Source organism: Corvus hawaiiensis, chromosome 8, assembly GCF_020740725.1.
Source record: "Corvus hawaiiensis isolate bCorHaw1 chromosome 8, bCorHaw1.pri.cur, whole genome shotgun sequence".
Taxonomy (NCBI): Eukaryota; Metazoa; Chordata; class Aves; order Passeriformes; family Corvidae; genus Corvus; species Corvus hawaiiensis.
In genome coordinates, this window is record NC_063220.1 from 7,323,782 (window position 1) to 7,345,547 (window position 21,766).

General features: G+C 35.5%; 1 protein-coding gene across 1 annotated transcript; it reads right to left on the reverse strand.

The window, feature by feature from the left end:
- Positions 1-2,957: 2,957 nt before the first annotated feature.
- Positions 2,958-21,342, reverse strand: CCDC172 (coiled-coil domain containing 172). Its single transcript, XM_048310585.1, has 8 exons — positions 21,264-21,342; positions 20,980-21,065; positions 17,639-17,755; positions 16,071-16,236; positions 14,017-14,118; positions 13,215-13,317; positions 3,832-3,919; positions 2,958-2,990 (listed from the first exon to the last, which is right to left on the reverse strand). The coding sequence occupies exons 1-8, from the start codon at positions 21,340-21,342 to the stop codon at positions 2,958-2,960; spliced, it is 774 nt and encodes a 257-aa protein (XP_048166542.1).
- Positions 21,343-21,766: the final 424 nt, after the last annotated feature.

The window sequence follows — 21,766 nt, forward strand, 5'->3', positions numbered from 1 at the left end:
TGGCTGGGAGCTGGTGATAAAATCGGGCTGCCCAGCTGTGTCTCAGGTGTGTGGTCACAGGAGCAGAGAGGCACTGTGGTGCCACTGGAAGCTGGAGGTGAAAGTGCATTTAACAAGCCTTTTGTAGAGGAGGTAGGACATGATGCTTGTCAGAGCTCTTAATATGCAAGGCAGTAATCTAAAGTATTTCTCTGTCTCTCTTCACAAATGAGAGACTTTTTATCTGTTGATCCCAAGAGGCAACTGTTCCCAGGTCCAACATAGAAGCATAGCTAGTTTTCCCAAAGCCTTTTTTTCTCTCCTCTAGAATAACAACATTTTGCTTGGACTATCTTCTTCTTTGTCACTAACTTTTTCAAGTATTTCTTTCTCTGTAATTCATCTTTTTTTTGGTCATAAAAAGGGACAACTACATCCATATAACACACAACCTGCACTTAAAGAGATATTTTTATTATGTCATCTCTGAAACAATTACTTTATTCATAATAACTCCATGTGTTTTCATGGCAACCTGGCAATTCTTATCTTTTTTTTTTGTATTTATTAAACATAACAAAGGATTTGGTTCTTTTTCACTCATTATTTAAAAGATTACTCATACTCAGAATTTAAATTTGAGAATTTAAATTTGAGAATTTAAAAAAAAAATCCACAGAACACAAATTTTTGTTTAATTTTTAGTTTGAGTCTTAAAAACAGAAGTACTGTATTTGCCCAAAATTGTTAGTTCTAAGACAGTGGTGATTAATGTATTTTTATACTTGGAGAAATTAGTATGTCTTGCATTCACCCTGCAACAACCGGGTTAGTCTGGCTTACTTTTTTCCAGAGCTGTTGAGGGATTTGTTTAGGCCAATAGGATTTGTATTGATTTCTGTTTCGCTTTTCTTTTTGGTGATCTTTATTCTTGTGTTTTTCTCTTATATTGATTCTGAAAGCTTTAGCCATTTGGGTTATTACAAATGTTGCTATATTTATGCTGTAATTCTACTACAATAATCAAGAAGTCAGACTTTCACAGACTTTCATGCACACACCCAACACAAAAAGATGCAAACAGGCAAAACTTAACTTTCAACTGTTTTGCTGGAATCTGAAATCCCTGAAAAGAGCTTACCTTTTTTTTTTTTTCCACAGATGATTTTTCAGGTGATACAGGGCATTAATTTATACTATTAGTTGGTAGTTATTGGATGCTATTACTCATTCCACTTACATCAAAATTTCTAATATACATTTGAGGCAAGCCACTGAGCTCTGGTTTATGTCCTATCTGAATATTTAATCTACATGGACCAAAGAGCTGTATAAATATGAGACTATTTCAAAAGAAATTCAAGGATTCTTGTAAATAAAAGCAACTATAACTAGACAAACACAAAGTTTAAAAAGGAGTTTTTCCTATTTTACCAAATACACTTAACATAAGCAAGTTCCCTTAAATGAATAAAATGATCAAGATAAACAGCCATTCTAGCAAATCCCAGACTTAAGTTTCATCAATTAAACTCAGAAATAGCACTGCTTTAGCTGCCTGCAGATGTTTTGATATGTAACTGTATTATTTTGCAGTACACCCTGGATTTGATCAAAACCCACAAGCAGCAGTTGCCTGACTTTGAAAGTCAGAGGGACTAAGTTCTTTCAAATCAAGCAATCCTAAGAGGATCACTCTTAGGGAAGAGACAAAAAAAAAAGTCTTACAAGGATGTCAGCTCCAACAGCACTGGTTATCAAGAATGATAATTCCAACCACTTGGAATTTTGCTAGCTAACCCAGTGGATCAGAAGACTCTTTGATACCAGTGCTGCAGATCAAACCTTGCCAAACTTCAAACTGCAGCTGTGTCCCAAGAGGAAAAACTTTCTCCATCTAAGGCAGAATTTGGTCAGCTTCCAAAAGTGATTTATTCCTCCCTTCTCAATAAAATATCTTTTGCAATTTTATGTGTGACAGACACTGTAGCTTGGAAGGCTCTGGGTGTAGAGAACCTAGTGAAGAGCAATTATCCATCCCACCCCCAGGTGGGAAGCATTGAAAATATTTGCACACACAGTGGGATGTGATGAGACGATGGCCACAGAGTGGATCGAGCTGAGCAGAGTGAATGCTCTTAACATGGTTTTACTGTAAGCACCTGAATGATAGAGTCAGTTCCCACTGTGGGGTTGGGAACTGCTGGTACAGTTATACATCCTACATGCTTGAGTGAATAGGGATTCTGATTCAACCAAAACTCTGCACCAATTCTCTAGAAATGTGAGCTTTTCATTTAGCATAAGGTTTTATCTTTGCTCTCAAGTGCTGAAGTTAGCACCCAGTATTTTGTGGGTTGTGGGAGAGGAAGAAAAGATTTTTTGTGTTATCAGAAGGCAAGTGCTAAATAATAGACTGGTTTACCACCACTGGAGGCACCTAGAGCTCAGTAGATTTGGAAACCTTTCTGGACTGTCAAGCAGTGCTGCTGGAGCTGAGCTATTTCAGGGAGCTCATTACAGAATTGCATTGTCAAGGAATAAACTCAGTAGTCACAGCTCCTGTTAACAGTTATTGATAGTAATAGCAGACTTCCTCTCAAATAAGACCATGTCACTATCTTTAAAAATAGGAGACAATTCATTTGAAAAATAGTACATAAAGAATAGAGCTAGTAGTGTAGAAAAGAGCTAATAATGTAGAAACTGATCTTTATGTGTAGTTTACCGTGTACTGTGATCCATGGGCCACAAAGAGGAACCCATAGAGGGACAGCTGTTGAACTTGACAGATAAAACACAAACCTCCCCTCACTTCTAAATGAATAAAACTTTATTGGAATGAAAAGTAAAGGCAGATACAAACTGTGATTTAATCAAACAAAAAATAGAAGCAAATCTGATAGAACCTGAGTAAAACAATTTAAAAATTCTCAGACTTGCTTCTGTGACACTCCATATCATATGCCACGCATTATTCACTTCCCTGAAGACTTCTTTTGTGATAAATTCTGGAAAAGAGAAAGAATGGAATTGTAGGAAATTAAATCTTATGAGTTTAGTATGTTTTTGACAGAGAAATTTTTAAACATTGAGCTCTTTTATTTTTCTTCCTGTAAAAATTAATGAAAAAAAACCCCAAATAAAGTACAAGTAACTTACATTGCTTCAATAGAAACTTGAAACTGATTATAAGAGTGAGTAATGCAAATTTCTCAGGACTGTCATTCTGCTTGATGGTAGTGGCAGGTATGTCTTCATACAGCTCAATCAGGGCTCTGAAATGAACCTTTAAAACCTCTTTGTTTCCCAAATGGGACTTAAAAATATTTTTTCTCTTTCTATTGTGACACAGACTGACAATCAAGAAATTGGAAGTTAGGATTTCCATTTAGAGAAAAATAAGTTTTATTAACTTTTTGTAAGAAATTTGTGAGTGGACAAAATTAAATACTAGATGAAAGGATGTTATTATTATCCTATTTCTCCATACTCCCATCTTCTGTTTAATTGGCAGCTAGCGGTAAATGTTAATTTAGCTCCTAAATGCATAATCTTTTGCAGCTTTCAATACTAATGATTTATATTTGTCCCCCCAGTACATCCTTCTTGTGCTAAAAGCATATCTTTAAATTCTTCTTTGTGCTTTCCTTTTCTGTAGCAATTATATTTCTGGACATTTGGAAATAAGCTAAAAGAAATGAATATTGGAGTGTGTCTGCAATGAGAGGATGTTTAGGTGTGTACATAGTATAAAAAACTGCTTATCTAAAACCACTGCTAATCATCCTAAAGGACACATTTAAAACTGAAATTATCAAACACTTAAAATACATAAAGAAAATAGCATACCATTTGCAGAATTTCAATTTCTGTCTGAAGAGTCTCACAGACACTTTCCCAACTATTATCTTTGCAGTTTTCCAGCTCTTTCTTAAGTCTGTGTCCAAAACCAAATAAATTTTCAGGTCAGAGAATTGTTGCTGGGTAACTATTTTTTCAGCTTTGGTCTCAACAGTGAATTCGACTTGTGTGAGAAAAGCCTCATTGATCTAGTTTCCTGGTCAGGATTTAAGTTTGCTAGTTAGACAAATTTCTGGACTGTGCTGTTTCCATAAACTGTGAAAGATATATGGCCTCATTAGTCATCATTTTCCTTATTTAAACATGTGAATTGGAATGGTGATACTTAGAAAGTACCATATGTCACTGTTCTTATTTTTCCTGGGTGTCATCTTGAAGCCTCAGTTGGAGACGGAACTTTGGATTAGACGGGTGCTCTACCTGACCTTGTGCCAGCATTGCTCCACACCCCTCCACAGACTCCATAGCTGTTATTCCTGTTCTCTCCCCACTGCTCCCACTATTCTTCAGCACTTACTGCTTCCCAATAATCTCAGCCAGGAGTTCTCCAACTTTTCTACAATAAGGATTACTTTTAATATAGATATTTCTCCATTCAAAATATCGTTTACTCCTGCTAAAAGGAGATAACTAAACTCTGCACATCCATGGCTGTAGTGGTTTAAATTAATACTTGGTAGGCCCAGAGAAATCTATGTCAGAGCTTTCAGAAGTCTGATCACAAGGTGATGAGATTATACTGAGTCTTTCCATGGCTGTCATAAGAAAAGCATAATGAAAAAGATAAAGTTGTTTACCCTTAACACAATTTCACAAAACAATCTGAAAATTCTGGAACATATAAACAGACTGAAAATATTCTGCTTGTCATTAAATAGCTAAACCAGTGTATCAAAGCAGGACCTTGTTACTTCTGAAGTTGAAACAGAAGATAGCAACTACTTTTGCTTTTATAGACTATAATAGACAATAAATTATTTGACTTTATTATACAGATGATGCACCTCTTAGCTGTCCCAGTGCAGAGAGAGTTGGTTTTCTAGAAAAGAAAATGGCTTTATTAAAAATAAAACATATATCTTTAAACAGAGGAATAGCTTAGTCACCGTGCAGCTTTAGAATAACAGAATAAGACTGGACTAGAAGTTGATTTTGCTGTTCCTTTGGAAAATGCAAATATCTTACCATCAATATGGAAAAAGCATGAGCTCTATGTGCTTGCATTATAAAGGAGTAAAAGCCCCTTCTTTCAGAGATATTTCTCATAACACATACAAGTATCAAATATAAGGAAATTTTGAACTATGCTTTAAGAAATGAAATTTTTACTGCACTATAGTACATTGTCAGTTTTCAGTACATTTCACTGAGAGAAGTTCACTTCAAGGTCTAAGATCAGCTTGTGATCTTGATTAAAGCTGCTTAACTTCATTGCCTTGTGTCTGCATTTTTTCTCTCTGTGTTCTCTTAGTGTGATATTAGAACCCTAATTTGCTTGAGACAAACTAAAGCCCGACTTTGCCTAACTTACTTTAGGAAAAGACAGAGTGTGTTGATCTCAGAGAGAATGCTCTCTCGTTGTCTTTCACATGGCAAAACTGATGCACAGCCTGTTTGCTAACTGTTAGCTCAGAATGATACCAGTCCATGCTAGGTTTACATTAGTGATAGAAAAACCAGAAGATAAGAAGTAGGAGTTGTTTATCTGTGTTTTGGGATTGTGAATTAATTTCTATTGATGATCTGCTTTGAAATTAACATTTTGTGTATGAATTTTAAAATTTTATTTCAAATATTTTATAAAACTTTTAAATGTAGTGACAGCACAATTCCTTACATAGCATCAGGTAGAGGTGATAAAAGACATTCATTCAAATGTGGTGTTTAATTCTTACATTAATCAATTGATTCTGCTTTCAGGTCTTCCTTCTTTCTTATTTAGAAGCCAGATAATTACAGTATGTGCCAGGAATATTATACTCACAAAATAAGAGCTGTCTGTTAGGTTACAGTCTACAAAATTAATGCATTGGAGATGCCTGAGTTACTGAATAAATGATGAAGTTTTACCAGAAGGAATGTGAGACAATGGAACTATTAAAAAAAAAAATGTTTAACCTGAAAGCAGATTTAGTTTTTTCATTTTATATTTAAGATAAGCAGGATATTCATATTCATCTTTCCACTATCAGATTGAATGTGCAAACCAATTATTCATGAAACTATACTGTCTAGATGGAAGGCAGGTTTTCTGTCACCTTTGAAAATGGAAAAAGATGTACCTTTTGCTAGAACAAGGATTAATTTGACAATTATACCCTTTTTATAACTATGAAAAAAGCCAGATCTCTAAAAAAAAATAATCTGAAAAATCACATTAGCATTTGGCTCCCCACGTCCTTTGGTTTTGTTTTATTTTTAGCATTTTTTTCTCTTTGGTGACAATAAAATATAGCTTCAAAATAAGTCATTGCACTGGACTAACAGTGTCTTGGCTAGTTACAGCATCACCAGCTCTAATGAACAGCTGGAGCTGAAATGCCATATTTGCAATAGCTAAACCTAGCCTTAAATCAAGCAGGTGGGACAACATCAGCATTTTTTGGATGCTATCTTGTCCTAGACTGAGCTCTGCTATCAGTGGCCCATTTTCCATTAGTCTTGAATGCTAGAAGTGACAGAGATGAAGAAGGAGGAGATCACTGAAGATGATTGATTTTGCTGCTTTGAAAAGAGCCCAGCTATTAAATGTCATTGGCATTTGTGGTTGATACACATTCTTCTTGAATTTCAGCACTATATGCACATGGCAAAGAGGAAAAATAATTTGAAATCAATACATGCTAGCATTATAAATTGAACTCTGAAGAAAATAATGTTATTGTCAAACAGGTCTCTCTGAAAATCATCCATAGATTCAAATTACTGGATCACGACTTCCGTATCCAAAACTTGCATTCCAAGAATAATTTTATGTAAAGAGGTCTCAAAGGACAAATAATTTCTGTAGAAGGTAGGATTAATATGTGATTTTAGAGTCATTTTTTTTTTTCTAGTGGGGGTGAAAGACCCTACCTAGCTGTTGGAGTTGCAGAAGGAGCAGACTGTCTCTTAGTTATGTTTTGCTGACACAGGTAGAAGTTTTTTTTCTTATTCTCCTTTTTGTCTTTGCCTTGTTTACGACCACCATTTTATTTTTTAATCATAAATTTGAGGGAAAACATTGTGGTGTATTTTAAAACAGAATTGCTTGACACTGATATACAGGGCATAGAATTGATGGTACAAAATGAAATTCCTTAAGAAGTTATATATAACTTGAGAGTACATATCTTGATTTTCCTGGATTTCATCATAAACATCAGGAGATACATTTATCAAGGTTTTAAGACTTTATTGGGACTGAAGAAAAGTACTGAAGACTTTAGTTTATTGTTTCAAGCTCAAGTAGAGGTAAGACATTGAGGTAATTCTCTCTCAGCTCAGTACTGGGATTAAATTAATGTGTATATTTCTACAGAGAGAGCAAGATTTTTCTGGTATTTACAATTTGCTGACACTACTAAACAGAATATGCTCTGGATACAGCTGAAGAAGTCAATAAATTTCAGGCTATTATCAATTGATTGAGGAAGAGGGAAAACAAGTCCTAATGGAATTGAGTATTCCAAAATATAAAGTCAAGTACTTGAGTTACACAATTAAATATAAAAGTCTGTGCTTGATGGAGCAAAAGGATAATAAAAATTAAGCAGGTGATCTAATAGTAATAATAAATTCTAGCATGAAGAAGAAACATGAACACAAAGAAGGTACTAGACAACATAACAATGGAGATTAAATGTAAATTAAAAGAAATGGAGTTGCCTAAAGTAAAATAAGAAAGTTTTTGCTTTTGTTGTACTGGATAAAATGTTAAATGTAAAATACATAGTTATCATTGATTAAAGCTTGCATTTTGTGAATGCTGCCAGGCAACTATTTATAAGAGTAGTTAGAGGTCTTGAAAAGTGTGGTGGTATTTTCCAAATACATAAAACATCACAAGACATCTTTAAGGAATATATAATAATAGGTGAATAAACATGGAAAGGTTAAGGGACACAAAATTAAATTGCACATCTATGATGAGATTTGCTTTTGTGCAGACAGCAAACAAAGTTGTATGGACTAATTTTCATAGGAACTGTAAGAATGAGCTACATAGGAAAGAAAAAATATACAAGCATGAATGTGAGATGTGAAATTAAATGTGTTTCTAGGGGTCAATAAGATTCCTATTGAAAGGCAGGGAAAGTAAATAGGGGTCAATGGTTCTTCTAGTTCAATTATCTTGATTTTTTTATTGGACAGAGAAAATTACAACTTAATCTGAGTACATTAATATGACTACCCTGTTGCTGAAATTAGTATCTCTATTATGTACTGCTTTCTTCATGTGTATAATACTCTCAGAGCTAAAAAGGATTTAGAACTGTCCTTGTTTCATTCTGCTTTATGGGCTCTCCACGCTCTGCTCAGCTTCCAGGTTGAATGCATCTCTTTTGACAAGTAGGTGAGAGATTTGTACGAAGTATTCTTACACCCTCCTGGTTTTTTGTTGGAAATAACTCCTGCTTTTATCTCATCCACAGCTATATTTTCTTTTGATGTTTATAGCTGTATTTTGCTCACATAGTATGCTCAGACCTCTCTGCTTCCAGGTACCTGTTATTGAAGTCCTTAATTGGGTACAAGTAGATAAACTTACACTGTATATAATTACATTCCTCCTCTTTTAGTGACTCTTCTACAAGGTGTAGAGTTTGCTAATGAAGACACTGTTCTCTTAAAACACTTTCTATTCTAAAGTAGTTACTTAAAACATTAAGCAAGACCAACTGTGACTGTTGTTAGCTTGAGTCCCAGAATTTTTAATTGCAGACCTATGACTGTTGTTACTATTAGTCATTTCTTTACTTAATTTTTTTAATATGTCTTCCCTAGATTAACTAGTGTTTTTCCATGTCGGATAACATCAAATACTTTATTAATGTCTAGATGGATGGCATTGGAATTTTCTTTGTCTAACCTATCTGTTGTCTTATCAAAGAAAGGCATCATTAGTCAGATTTGATCTACTTTTTGTAAATCCATACCGCAATTCATAATGGAAAGCTATTTTAACATAATTCAAGCTATAATAGTTCCACTAGGCACTGCTATTAAAAAGAAAAGCTCAAAAAATCAATGAGGAGATTGCCATTGAAAAACTCATTTTGAACCACATATATTACTGCAGGTACTGGTATTTTCTGATTATAAAATTTAACATCAAATAAATTGAAAAAAAAAAAGAAAAAAATTAACCCACCAGAAGCATGCATGGGGCTTAGGCAGTCTGTTGTTTGCATGAGCAATTCGTTGAGCTCTAAGGAGTATATTTCCTGTGTGATTTGTGTAAAACAAAAAATTACTTTTTCCTTCCTAATTTTGGTAATGGAGTTTCTTTTCCTGGATTATGAAGAATAAGAAGGAATACTATATTTTTAGGATTTAGACAAGTATACAAAGCTGTGAAATATTTACAAAGTAAGCAGATTTCATGCATTTCCTTTCTGCTACTTTTCTGAAGTAGAAGAGAAATTCAGGTTTCAAAGAAGTGTTTTATCCTTATTCTACCTTTTAAATAGGTTGAAAAATATCTATTTTAGGTAGAAATGCTCTGGTTTTAGTCTAAATGAACTTCAATTAAAATTATTTCTAGGCTGTTTTACTTAAGGCAACACAAAAATTTAAAATGTGAAAGAGGATAAATAATTAATACAGTAATTACAATGAATATAACAGTGAAATGACATAGTTAGGAATTCACTGGTATCAGTCAGTCTCTGACTCCTGTGTTGTTCCACTTAAGTGATGTTACTTGCTACCTGCCAGGGAAATGGAACTCCAGAGAGCTGATGCCAAAGTTCTTTCCTGCTGTTTTGTGTTTGAGGATGGCATTGGCAGAACAGGTGATTAAAACAAGGCTTTTGATCTTAATTGCAACTCTCTTTGAGGGAGGGGAAAAAAAAGAAAAAAAGGCCTCTTTTCTTAAAAATTTCTCTGAATTATGCACCTGTGTCTTGAGACTTGCATTTTCCAAGGTGCCTGCTAACTACATCTGTGCTTAACATTCCAATCCTGGTTGGCTTTTTTCTGCATCCGAGGTGGATCAGAACAAGCATCTAACTGCAGCCCCAACAGCTGCTGGAAATACCAGTGTGTGCTTCTCATGACCCTTTGTAATTCTTTGATGGATTTCAGAGAAATTTTATGAAACTGCAGACGTGGTATAGGGCATTTTTCTCAGATCAAAGATGAATTGCTATAATTTGAATTAGCTGGCTACACTCTTCAGCTGAAACGCAATTTACTATTAGATATATACTTAATTGCAATGAAGATTCTTGCCTTGCCAGCTACTTTTGATATTGATTTTTAAGCTGGGACTAGGGATGTGATACAGTAACAGACTTGCAGGGTGATCTGGGAGCTACATATATCAGGTTATTGATGCTGACTGTCTCTTACATTTGTTCTAAAGAAGCATCAAAAAAAAAAAAAAAAAGGTATTTTTACCACTTAAAGAGTGGTGTGGTTTCCAGCTCTGTAAAAAAAAAAAATCATATTTTGTGCTTATTTCATAGAAAAAAATATGTATTTTTGAGCTACATTACTTGCGTCAAAATATTATCATCTTTATGTATAATAAAAATGATTTTCAGTGAAAACTAGAATTTTATTCTTGCAATAAACTCTGTATGGGGATAAAAATTCTGATCTTGTTAGGCTAGAGAAGGGTTGTTTCTCAGACACAGAAGGTTCAATCTCATTGATTTTAATATGACCAAAATTGACTCCTGTTAAGATATACACAAGTATATGAGCATACCTGGAGAAGAAGAACCTTCAAGGATGAATGCAACATCTCTGAGCAACCTGTGCTTCCTCATGATAAAAATGCTTTTTCCTTAAATTCACTTTAAATCCTCTTGTTTCAAATTCTGCTTTTTGCATTTTGTTCTCCTACTGTGCAGCACTGTGCAGATCCTGGCTCCGTCCTCTTGATGATGTGGAGGTGCTGGAGAGTGATCAGATAGCTTCCAGGGGACTGTTTATATACTGCACTTTTTATGGTGTGTAATACTTTAAATCCCCTTTCATCTCTTAATTCAGTAGTCCAAACCAAGAAGTGATGACTAGGCTTTGTTAAATTGAAAAAAACCCAAACGACTGCTAGAGTTGTATGAGTGTGATAAGGTTTGGGGTGCTTCTAAAGAACCCAGCAGTGACATAGAGATGCAGACAAATGAGGATTGCCTGCTTGGCTCTACTGAAAAGCAGAATCTGATAGTGCTGACATGGAAATACGGTAGCACAGCTCTGTTGCTTCTGGCATCTGAGTTAACTTTTTCAGGGCTATCTCTCTCTATAAAGCATTGAGCTTTTCTGATCAAATGCAAGTGAAGATAAAAATATGATTTAGGCAAATCTGTCCTAAATTTCTTCCCAGTATCTAAAATGAAAAATGTTTCAATTATAAGAAAATGTATTCAATATAATACTAGCCTTCGAGAAGGGCTTGCATTTTGTGATAGTGGTAATAGCAGTAGGAGCACTTTATATTTTGCACTACATGCAATTATCAAATAATGTTAGCTTATCTTGACCATAAAAGGAGGCATTTCATGAAATAAGAAAATCTCATCATCCTTTTTGCTTTGGTTGCAAATGACACTTGCTGATTTTGCAGTTAATAGAATTTAATATGTTTTATCCAGTTTTCCACCCAGAGAAAACCAAAGTGTCATTCTGCAGAGTTGTAAGTTAATTTCACTGCATAGAAAGAGAGACACACACGGATTTAATTGATCCCTAGGATCTTAGTGGCAGAGCTGGGGATTAAAAGTATGATAATGTTGGCTACTTCTGTACCTTATACACAGGAAACCTATTATAGAAAACTAATTACACGAATTTGGGTATTCAGTGGCATCATGGCAATAAACTATTCCAAGGGAAGTATGTTATTTGGAAGGAAGCTGACAGCCTCATGCATCACAAACCCTAATATATCACGATTGAATGAATAATGGAAATGAGTGAGTTATAACGTGCTGTCCTGGAGAATCTTTACTGTTATTATTATTTACACTGTGTCTTCTATGTATATGTTGAATGCAAATTTTTTGCTACTGTATGCAGGATTGTGAGCTAATTAATTTTTATGCTGAGGGGATTTTGGCCATGTCTCAACACCATGTAAGAGGTTGAAGAGAGTTAGTAATAGGGCTGATATATCATTTTCTTTCAAAAATTGATATTCAGCAAAAAATGGGTCATTACCAAATCGTCTTTCAGAAAATTGCTCAGGGTTCTCTGTAAATTTATAACGTTCCATTGAAAGTTTTCAGATTAAAAAAGTCCACACTATATTTATTTATTTTTGTCAAAAGCTTAGGCATATATAGGAAAAAACCCTGTGATGGTAATATAAGTTGGGTTTTCCTTAATTTCTATTAGAGAATCTTTTGGACTAGCTTTATCAGAAGGAGTTCCTTCACATTGTCTATTAAATATTTTTAAATATTCCCAGGCACTTTCATCTGGAACATCATAAAATAGGAAAAAGATGGTCAATTCTGTGATATGGAGCTTTCTGCATTGAGAGATTTCTTTAAAAAAAATTAAATAATTTTCTGTGAAGTGAAAACTTAATGTTTCACTCTAAGCATGCTGACAAGAAATGAGTTGTTACCACTCAGTTCCTGAGAAGAAATCTTCACCATTAAGAAAGACTGTGCAAGGTCTTCTCTTCTGTCTTGGTTAAGTATTCAAAATTTTGTTCTAAACCAGCTTAATTAGAAGGCAAACTAGAACTGATAGCAGAGATCATAGAGAAAGCAAATCTACATTTAGTTGCTCCAGTAGGGGCTCTAGCTATCCCAGGAGGTGACTGTGGCCAGCCCATCGCGTTGCAACCAGGCTCTGCACAGCCAGGCAGCAGAAGTAAGTTTAGCACTGGGTAGTTCATCAATACTTTGTGCACCATTTTTACAAGACCTCAGGAGCTGGTCTTCCACCCAGGCAGCAGCATTTTGTCTCCCTCCAAGTTTGACTGGCATCCCTGCAAACACTTCCAGTTTTTACTTCATTGGAGTGTGGATGTGAGGGTGAAGCGCTGTAATAAACAACAGGAATTGATGTTGTCTAATGAAAAATGAATGGTTCTTCTGATTTCAGAAGGAATACTGCACGTGAAAGGTAAAATAGTCATTGCCACCAGGACTGGACTGCAGTTACACTCCTAAAATTAAGTAAAGAATTCATTAACACGAGGCTCTTACCGTAAACATTCAGGATCAGTCTGAGGTTTTTCAGTGACTTGGACTTTTTCTGCTTCTAAGGCTTTTGTCTTTCTTTCAGCTTCCCTGATTACTTTCTCAAGGTCTAAACATGAAATCAGAATTACCCTATAAATATATATTAATCATCCATATTCAAAGACCTTCTACATATTCTAAATTTATATTTTCTAATATTTCTTCATGAAACTCTTTGAAGGGTAAAGGCATCTAAATAAAGAAAATGAATTATTTTATTATTATTGTAATCATATATTGCAATCTAGAAAATTTCACTCCTTTTCCCAAACAATTTAGGATCATATTTACTGCTTTTCTTAGCACTTACTCTGATGTGTTACTTAGGTATCTGAAAAAAAAGACACTAAAGCACTCCAGATTAAATTATTTTAATCCAGATTTCACAATATTCCCTATTGCTGTGATCACCTTTGACACAGAAGATTTTAAACAATATTTATGTTGATTTTAAGTTCTTTGAAACATTAAATTCTCCATTTAAGTATATGACCAGCAAAAGTAAAACTTGCTTTCATATTTACAGCTCATGATTCAGTAGATCTCTGGACCTCAGTAACAATGACATTTCAAATAAATCTCATTGAAATCCACAATATTTTTTATAACCAAGTTTAAAAATCATGTATTACATATTGTAACAATAAATTAAAATATTTTTACTATGATTCCTTTCTCTTGAGAAAAGAAAATTGACAGAAAAGATTTTTCAAAAGCATTTGTCAAGCCAGAAATAATTATCATAACAAGTAGTTATCAGGCACACCTTTGAGCTCACTTTGGAGAGTAAATAAATCCTGCTTTAATTCATTCTTCTGCAGCTGGAGTGCATTTAACTGAACATTTTTATGTTCCATTGACTCCATTTCTAAGAAAAAATACGTTTCAAATTAAAATGCATTGCAGTTTAGCATTCATGATACAATCTTAAATATTCTTAACTACTTCTACCAATCTTCAGCTAGTCAAAAGAACCTTAAATATAAAACCAAAATAAACTAAAATAATTCATATAAAACACAGTTCACAGGAAATTATATGTCATATAATGTATTCATAGCTATGAAAGAAAATTATTTTTTTAATGTTATTGAGCTGTTCAACATATTTTGTTGACTGGGCATAAAAAGAATGTTTTGCTTTAGAGTTACTTCAGCTATAAAGAAAGGAAGATGACTGATTGAATAGGTAGAGAACAGACACCTCTCAGCAAGACTGAAAAAAAGCCCCTTCTTAGTTTGTTTAGTGTTATATATATTTGAACCTTACTATTAGACAGCATCTGGAATTAATTGTGATTGTTTTTCTAACAGCAGGAGGTCTTCACATAGTTTCCTTGTTACGAGTTGCTTAAATTTTTCACTTCAGAGTTGTCAGTGTGCCCAGGAACGTAGCAGACAAAAAGACAAGTTGTACGTCAAGAAATGTGCAATTAAAGTATGGAATCGAGATGGCAACTGAACTTGGAGAACTTTAGTCACCTTTCAGGTACTACTGATCATTTAAGTGCCCACCTCTGCCTGAATATGTAAAAATAAAATGCTAAAAGTAGCACTTGACACCAAATACAGACTTTTCAGTTGTAGATTAGCCACAGGAAACAAGAAAGAAGGTACTACCATGTGCAAACTCAAATGGATAGTCCTTTTTCAGTAACTTTATAGCAGATATGGAGAATTGAGAGGGCTGTTGCTTGAAAAAGGATGAGGCTGGAATGAACTTTGAGGGGTTATCTACTGTATTCTTCTCCCGAAGGCAGGATCAGCTGTACCACTGTCATTTCTGAAAAACGCTGGTTTGACCTTTTTTTGAAGACCTTTGGTAGCGGACACTCCTGGTTCCTTTGGTAATGGAATCTTCTAAGGCAGAATGCTTCAATTATCCACTGTTCTTAGAAAGATTCCTAAGCTGTCAGTCAGACTCTCCCTTCTTGTGCTTTACTCTTGTTGCGTTTTGTTCAGTTCACTATGGCTATAGAGAATATGTTCATTTCCTTTCTACATGATACTTTATCAATTTGAAGATTAGGATCCATCTTTCATTAGTCTTTTCCTTAATAGCTTAAATAGTGACAGTTCTTTCATTTTCTTCCTTCTCATGTGCTCCAGAACTCTGATTACTCTCACTAGTCCTATGTGGATTCTCTCCAGCTGGTCAAAATTTTTTTTTGAAGTTTAAGATCAAAATGAGATGCACAGTACTCCAGCTCAGAGTTTAACTGCCCCAAATAGAGGGAGGAACTATTTTCATGTCTTAGAGGTCGAATTGTGTTTGTGTCTCAGCGTGGTGTTGGCATTCTGATATCATTGACTCATGTTCAGCCAGTGATCCATGACGACCCTGATTTCCTTGCGGAAGGACTGCTCTGCAGTGTGACCCTGTGCTCTGAGAGATGTCATACTCTGTACCTTAACTGAAAATCAAGCTGCACTGTGGCAGTAAAGGACCAATCCTACAGGACATCTGTGCATACAATTCTTTAGAAGCTAAGGAAATGTACAGAGCTCAACCACATGTGGTTCTAAACCTAATTCAGTCACTGGGTATGTCTTTGAGCTCTGTGCTGGCTGAATTAGACATTGGGAGCCACTTCTACAGGTCGACTGCTTCTCCTCACAGTGCTCACATCAGAAAGGCTGAAGAATATAGGGAACAGAGGAACCTTTAATTATGCTTGGTATGTCAGACCACACTCTTTCAGTTCAGTGCTAAAAGGAAGATCCAGGCAGCAGGAGAATGGAATTAAAATTACTAGTTTGCACAGCTATATTTTATAGATTTATATTAATCCAAGATAAACTGGTTTAATATAAGACTTACCATTTTTCAACAGAGTTGCCTCATTGTCTAAATCATTTATTTCAGTCTTGACTTTTTTTTTAATAAGAAGATCTCTACTACTTGTTAGTCCATATTCATTGTTAAACTCGGTTACTTCTCTGGTAAAATTATCTTCCTCTTCAGTAATTTTTCTCTTTGCATCTTCCTGAAATAAAAAAAGGAAAGACTGAATTTTCAGGTGAAAAAAAAATGAAAGTCTTTGTTAAGCTAGGCAGACTGAAACACACTGTTGTTTTTTATCCTTAAATTTGTAGTAGAAAAGTAAATAAATAAGCAAAAATTAAATAAAGTAAATAAATGTAAAAGTAAAGAAAATATTTACTTTTTCTTATAAGCACATGAAAATGGTCTACAGCTCTATCATTATGCCTGTTGTTTTAAACTTTTTTTTCTGAAAAAATGAAGGGTCTATTTTTGATAATAGAGCATTTAAAAAATCACTGCATTATGTTATAGACTTGAACCAGCAGCCTTTCAGTTCAACTCCCTTACTGAAAATAGAAAATTCTGTTTAAAGTCAATAGCATAGTATGGCAGTTCTTTCTTTTTAGTTTATAATTAAACTAAATAAAACTGTTGTTTAATCCTCTGCAGAATGCAGACTTCCTTTAACTCCCTTAATAACTAACAAGAAAGCTATCATTGATAGAAAATCACTGTTTAATTTTCTGGGAAAAAACATATTCAAAAGAGAAAGGTTATATTAAATTCCTTCCAAGAAATCTTAATTGATTGCTAAATTACGTGAAATGAAATAACACCTATATACAAGAAAAAAGAAATGATAACCTATATATCAAACTTCACACATATACTGGGAATACTTTGGGTGTTGCAGAAATATGTATATAGTTAAAAAGATATCTGCCTCAAGATTTAGGTTTAATACTGGTCATTTGTACTGAATGCTTAAAATTTAGCTCTGCTGATTTAAAGGGCAAATACATATGCAGAAAAGACTGCTCCTCTGTGGCATTTCTTCATTGTTGAAGCCTCAACAAAGTAAGAGGAAGGAAATATTCAGGTTAGCATCTGAGAGAACGGAAAAACTTGTCCTAAGTAGCTACCTTTGAAGAGGTGGTGAGGTGTGTCTGGCATCAAAGAGATTGTGTGCTATGTCAGGATTGCTAAACTGTCCACATGTGCTAAAATGTGGTGTGGGCATCCCTGGGTTTTTCCTTTGATCCTTTTCAATATATTTTACTGTGGATGAGGCAATCCAATTTAAGGCGATGCTTTCCTAGTTTACTTTTACAAAGGAAATGATCTGTCAGAATTGGAGTTCAGTCATACAACAGCAAACATTGGAAAATGAAGTCAAGAATATAAAATCAGCTTTGGAGATAAAATGCAGCATACACTACCTTAGATCATGGTTTAAATTAAATGTGAGAATTTATCTACATTTCTATTGTTACAGATGCTAAAATAAGAAGAAAAAAAAAATTCCTGATTTAAAACATTAGTTTTTCCAGATCTTCATTTTAAAGCTGATTGCTGTTGTGGAATAGAAAAGAGCTGTGTGAATAACACAGCTGGAAACATACCAAAATTTTAAGAAGATTGGTTCTTTGATTAATAAGTTCAGCTTTTTGTTTTTCTAAGCTGTCTTCACGTTTCTTCAGAATTTCTAAGTGGAACTGCTTTACAGAGAGATGCTGAACCTTCCAAAAGGAAAAAAAAAGATTATGAAGTAAGGTTATTGTTTAATTGTTTCATATACTCTGAAATTGTACACAAGGATCTTGGTCGAGTTTAAAAAGAGCTGGCACAGCTGCTGGACTAACAAAAGCATAACAGCTCTTTTTTTCCCTCAATAACCTTTCAGTATACTACCAAGCTTTTGAAAAGTCTCCTTTCTTTAAAAGACTCATTTAGTGGTGCTCTGTCTATCTAAAATGGCATTTTAAAGTCTGCTAGGTTTAGGAGAAATTTTTTCCAGGTAAAAACCAGGAAAAATATTGACCACATGGGATCCTTTCCCCAACATAATCCCCTGTTCTCCATCTTACTGTGGAAAGCTCATCACGAACCAAACAAGACAATAGTATCAGAATAGTATCAGAATAGTATCAGAGGGACAGGGGTCCAGCATCCTGGTTTTGACTGAATGGCTGTACATGTCATCCACTCTGCAAAGCTTCTATGGAATATGCAAAGGAGGGCGGGATATTTTTCTGAGCACAATTTCTGGGATTTTTAGCTAAGGAAGGGTAATGGGAATTAGCCCATTGGTTATGGACAGTTTGCTCATAAACCCCCCAAGCCCTAAACTTCAATTTTGCACACAGGTTTATTTAGAGTTTTATTAATTTTAACCATTTGTTTATCTGATATTAGGGTATGCTCTTCAACCATTGCATTTCCAAATTTGCTGAAGACTTCTCATTTTTCCAGCACATCTACTGTATCATCATCTAACCTAAGTGCAGATACACGGTGGGCTAAACTATAACAATAATAAATCGGAAACAGCTAAGTGTTGTAGAGTCTTAAAGGATGAGAATCAATCTTTTGATGGAGTGTCAAATTCTCTTGACTCAGAGCAATGAGTAGGGAAAGTAAAGTTAGATTTGCCCACAGACAGCAAAGGCAGAGGGGAAGTGTCAGGAAGTAAATGGAACAGTCAGGCTGACACATGAGTGTTTGTGTGTGTAGAAGCACAAAAGACCAAATAAGAGTGGTATTACAGTGGTAAAAATGAAAAGATTTGAAATTTAATAATGCACATGATTGTGGAGAGGGCACAGATAAAGTGCATCTGATCAAAATAGGAGGATAGTGGAATGAAACGCCCAAAGACTAGAATGTGAGAGGTGGAAAGGAAAGGACCAGATTTTTTCCTCATCCCTGGTACGTCCAGTGTGCTAAGTGTGCAGGACATGCTTAGCTCAGAATTTATTTTACATATTAATTCAAAGAGAGTAGATGGGCTTACACCACTGTATTTGTAATACTGGACATAACTAGCTGCAGTGTAGTTTCTCCATCTGTAAGATGCCAAATTCATCTATGCATTTGCAACCGATGTTTTTTAAAGAAATCATTGAGCTACAAACAGCAAAATGCTATAATTCGGGTTCTAATTACATGCTACCAGGTTTTACAGAAGAGAGGGGAAAATTGCATTTCCTAGGACTCTTTGATTGACCACAGGCAGTGTCTGTGAAATAGATGTCAAAAAACTTCTGAACTCAGTCTCATCATCTTGGTCAGGCATCACCTACTGTGCATGCACGTGGTTGGATATGCGTGCTTATAAAGAACTGCAGTTATTTGGTGGGATAAATTGAACAGAAGCAGCTGAACAGCATTATTTAATATTATTTGAATTACAGAACTGTTGCAGACATATGTAAGCCTAATTCCTGTAGCAAAAAATAAATTACTTTAAATAACGTCAATAACTATATAATCTTTAAACCTAAATACAATCTGATTGAAATGCATTTTTCTATTCCATTAGTTTTTTGTATCATTTCCTATCTATAAATGAATCAACGTCAGACAAGGCAAGCAAGTAAAATGTATTTTTGTGGACATCAGTGAGAATATTATTAATACTGGTCAGTAAAGCACATAAAATTTAATTAGGAATAGTTCTTCAGCTCTTCCCATTAGTCATTTACAATAATGGCTCTACTCTCGGGACCTTCTGTACCTACCACATAAACCTTGATTATAAATCACAATGCATCAATAACAAATTAGTAGTATAAACATAAAATTTTGATGTTCATAAATAAATTTATGAGTGAGACTACTGACGACTTCACCTAACAAGCAACATCCAGATATAATCTGTGTTGGATAAATACGTTACTATTTTAAAGCACCTTTGGACTCTGAGATTGTGGCATGCATAAATGTGAGTGTCTGAGTAACTGCCTGCATGATTATAGTCTCAGTTTGCAACCAGGAAATACTTGTGAATGAGTTCTATTCTGATCCCTTCTCAGTAATGTTGATATTATATATATATATATATATATATATATATATAAATAGTCCTTTGCAAAAGGCAGAAGAGACTGTTTTAGGAAGGATGAAAATCATCCCCCAAACATTTATTTTCACAACTACATGAGGCAATCTCCCAAAGGTTCTTGAAGTTGTTTATTTAAATGATAGCATCCAACAGTTCTGACTTCAAAGGAGGCTCCACATGCCTTCCTGTTGTGAATACACATTCTGTCAGCATAGATACTTAAGAGCACAGGGGAGGGTATTTAGACTTAATTTTCAGACACAAGCAAATGGATTTTTAAATAATTTGCATCCACAGGTGTTATTGGTGAAAAAATCTGCAAAACCAGTGTCTTCATCTGAAAATACATCTGCAGTTTGATTAAATGGAAAGAATAATAAAATCACTATTTAGATTCAGAAACTTCCCTCTGTCCTTGGCCTCCCTAGAAAAACACTCAGGGCTTGTAAGCCCTAATTGTAAGCTCACAGAAAGATCTTCGGTATATGACTCAAGATCCTGTGAAGTAAACACAGGGAATACTTCCATATATTTTGTGTGAAAGGCCATTAATGAATGGCATTGGGCAAGCAAGGGATGGCTTCTGTACACTGGAGGAAAGTGGTGTAACAAATTGCAGGACTGTTAAAACAGGGTATCTCACACTGTGCCCCAAGAGTCAGCCTGCCCCGAACACAGCCAGGGCCAGCCTGAAGGGTGAGATTTGTGGGAGGAAGGATGTTGATGGACACCTTATTCACTACAGAAAGGCACAGTGCAGGTTTCCTCCACACTCTGCTACTCAGCAGGTGAAGCACACTCCTCAAAAGTGCTTATGGATGTATTCCTGAAAGAATAGGTCGTATATTTGTAAACATAACGTATTTCATTATTATGCACACTATAAATATGCCTGCTCACCTTGGTTTCTAAGTTAATTTTTGCAGTGCTCAGCTCTTCTTTTGTTTGGTTAATTTTTTCGTAACTTCTATTTATGTCGCATTTAGCTGCAAGCCAACAAAAACCTGTAAGACTGTGTGCTCAGTTTGTAAAAGTTACATCCTGATAGAAACGTGCCAGTGACAAGAACCAGCCATGCTGGCTGCCGCCGAGCTTTCCCTGGCACGAGTCCCCTCAGGACACCCCTGCGGGACTCATCCCCTGGGAATGGGGAGGCCCCTCAGGATGGCGCCCATGGGGCCAACCTTGTTGGATGAAGTTCCTCTTCTCCCTTGCCTGCTTCTGCATGAACTCGATTTGCTGGAACAAAGCATTCAGGTTCATTCCTGGCTTCTCGCGGAGCCTGTGGGCTCTGCGGGCCGTGCTCTTTGCGAGGGTTCCCGGAGGGTCCCCACAGCCCTGCCCTCAGGCCTCCGCCTCGGCCTCCCTGGGCCTGGGACAGAGGCCTGGGGACACAGGGACAGAGCGGGAGGTGAGGGCTGCAGAAAGGGTGGCAAGAGCAAACCCCAAGAAGAAGGAAGTGTGGGTGACTGGCTAGGGGAGCCCACAAGGAAAACAGGGAATGGGAATGGGCAGGCAGCACAGTAGGAGCAGGAGACAGAAGATATTTGGTAAGGAAAAAGCCAGCTGATACTGAATCATGTCAAACTTGGGCACACCTGTCAGACTGGTTCTGACTCAGGATCTGGGGAGTTTTAGTCAAACAAGCTCTGACTTCTTTAATTCCCTAGGACCATGTGCTCCATCC

Excerpts from the sequence above, each read along its gene's own strand:
- CCDC172 (XM_048310585.1), bottom strand. The coding sequence starts at position 21,342 with ATGAACCTGAATGCTTTGTTCCAGCAAATCGAGTTCATGCAGAAGCAG. Across the intron at positions 13,318-14,016 it reads TCTCCAAAGTGAGCTCAAAG|ACCTTGAGAAAGTAATCAGG; the intron begins GTGTGCCTGATA and ends TTTCATGTTTAG. Across the intron at positions 3,920-13,214 it reads ACTGATCCTGAATGTTTACG|ACTTAAGAAAGAGCTGGAAA; the intron begins GTAAGAGCCTCG and ends TTTTGGACACAG.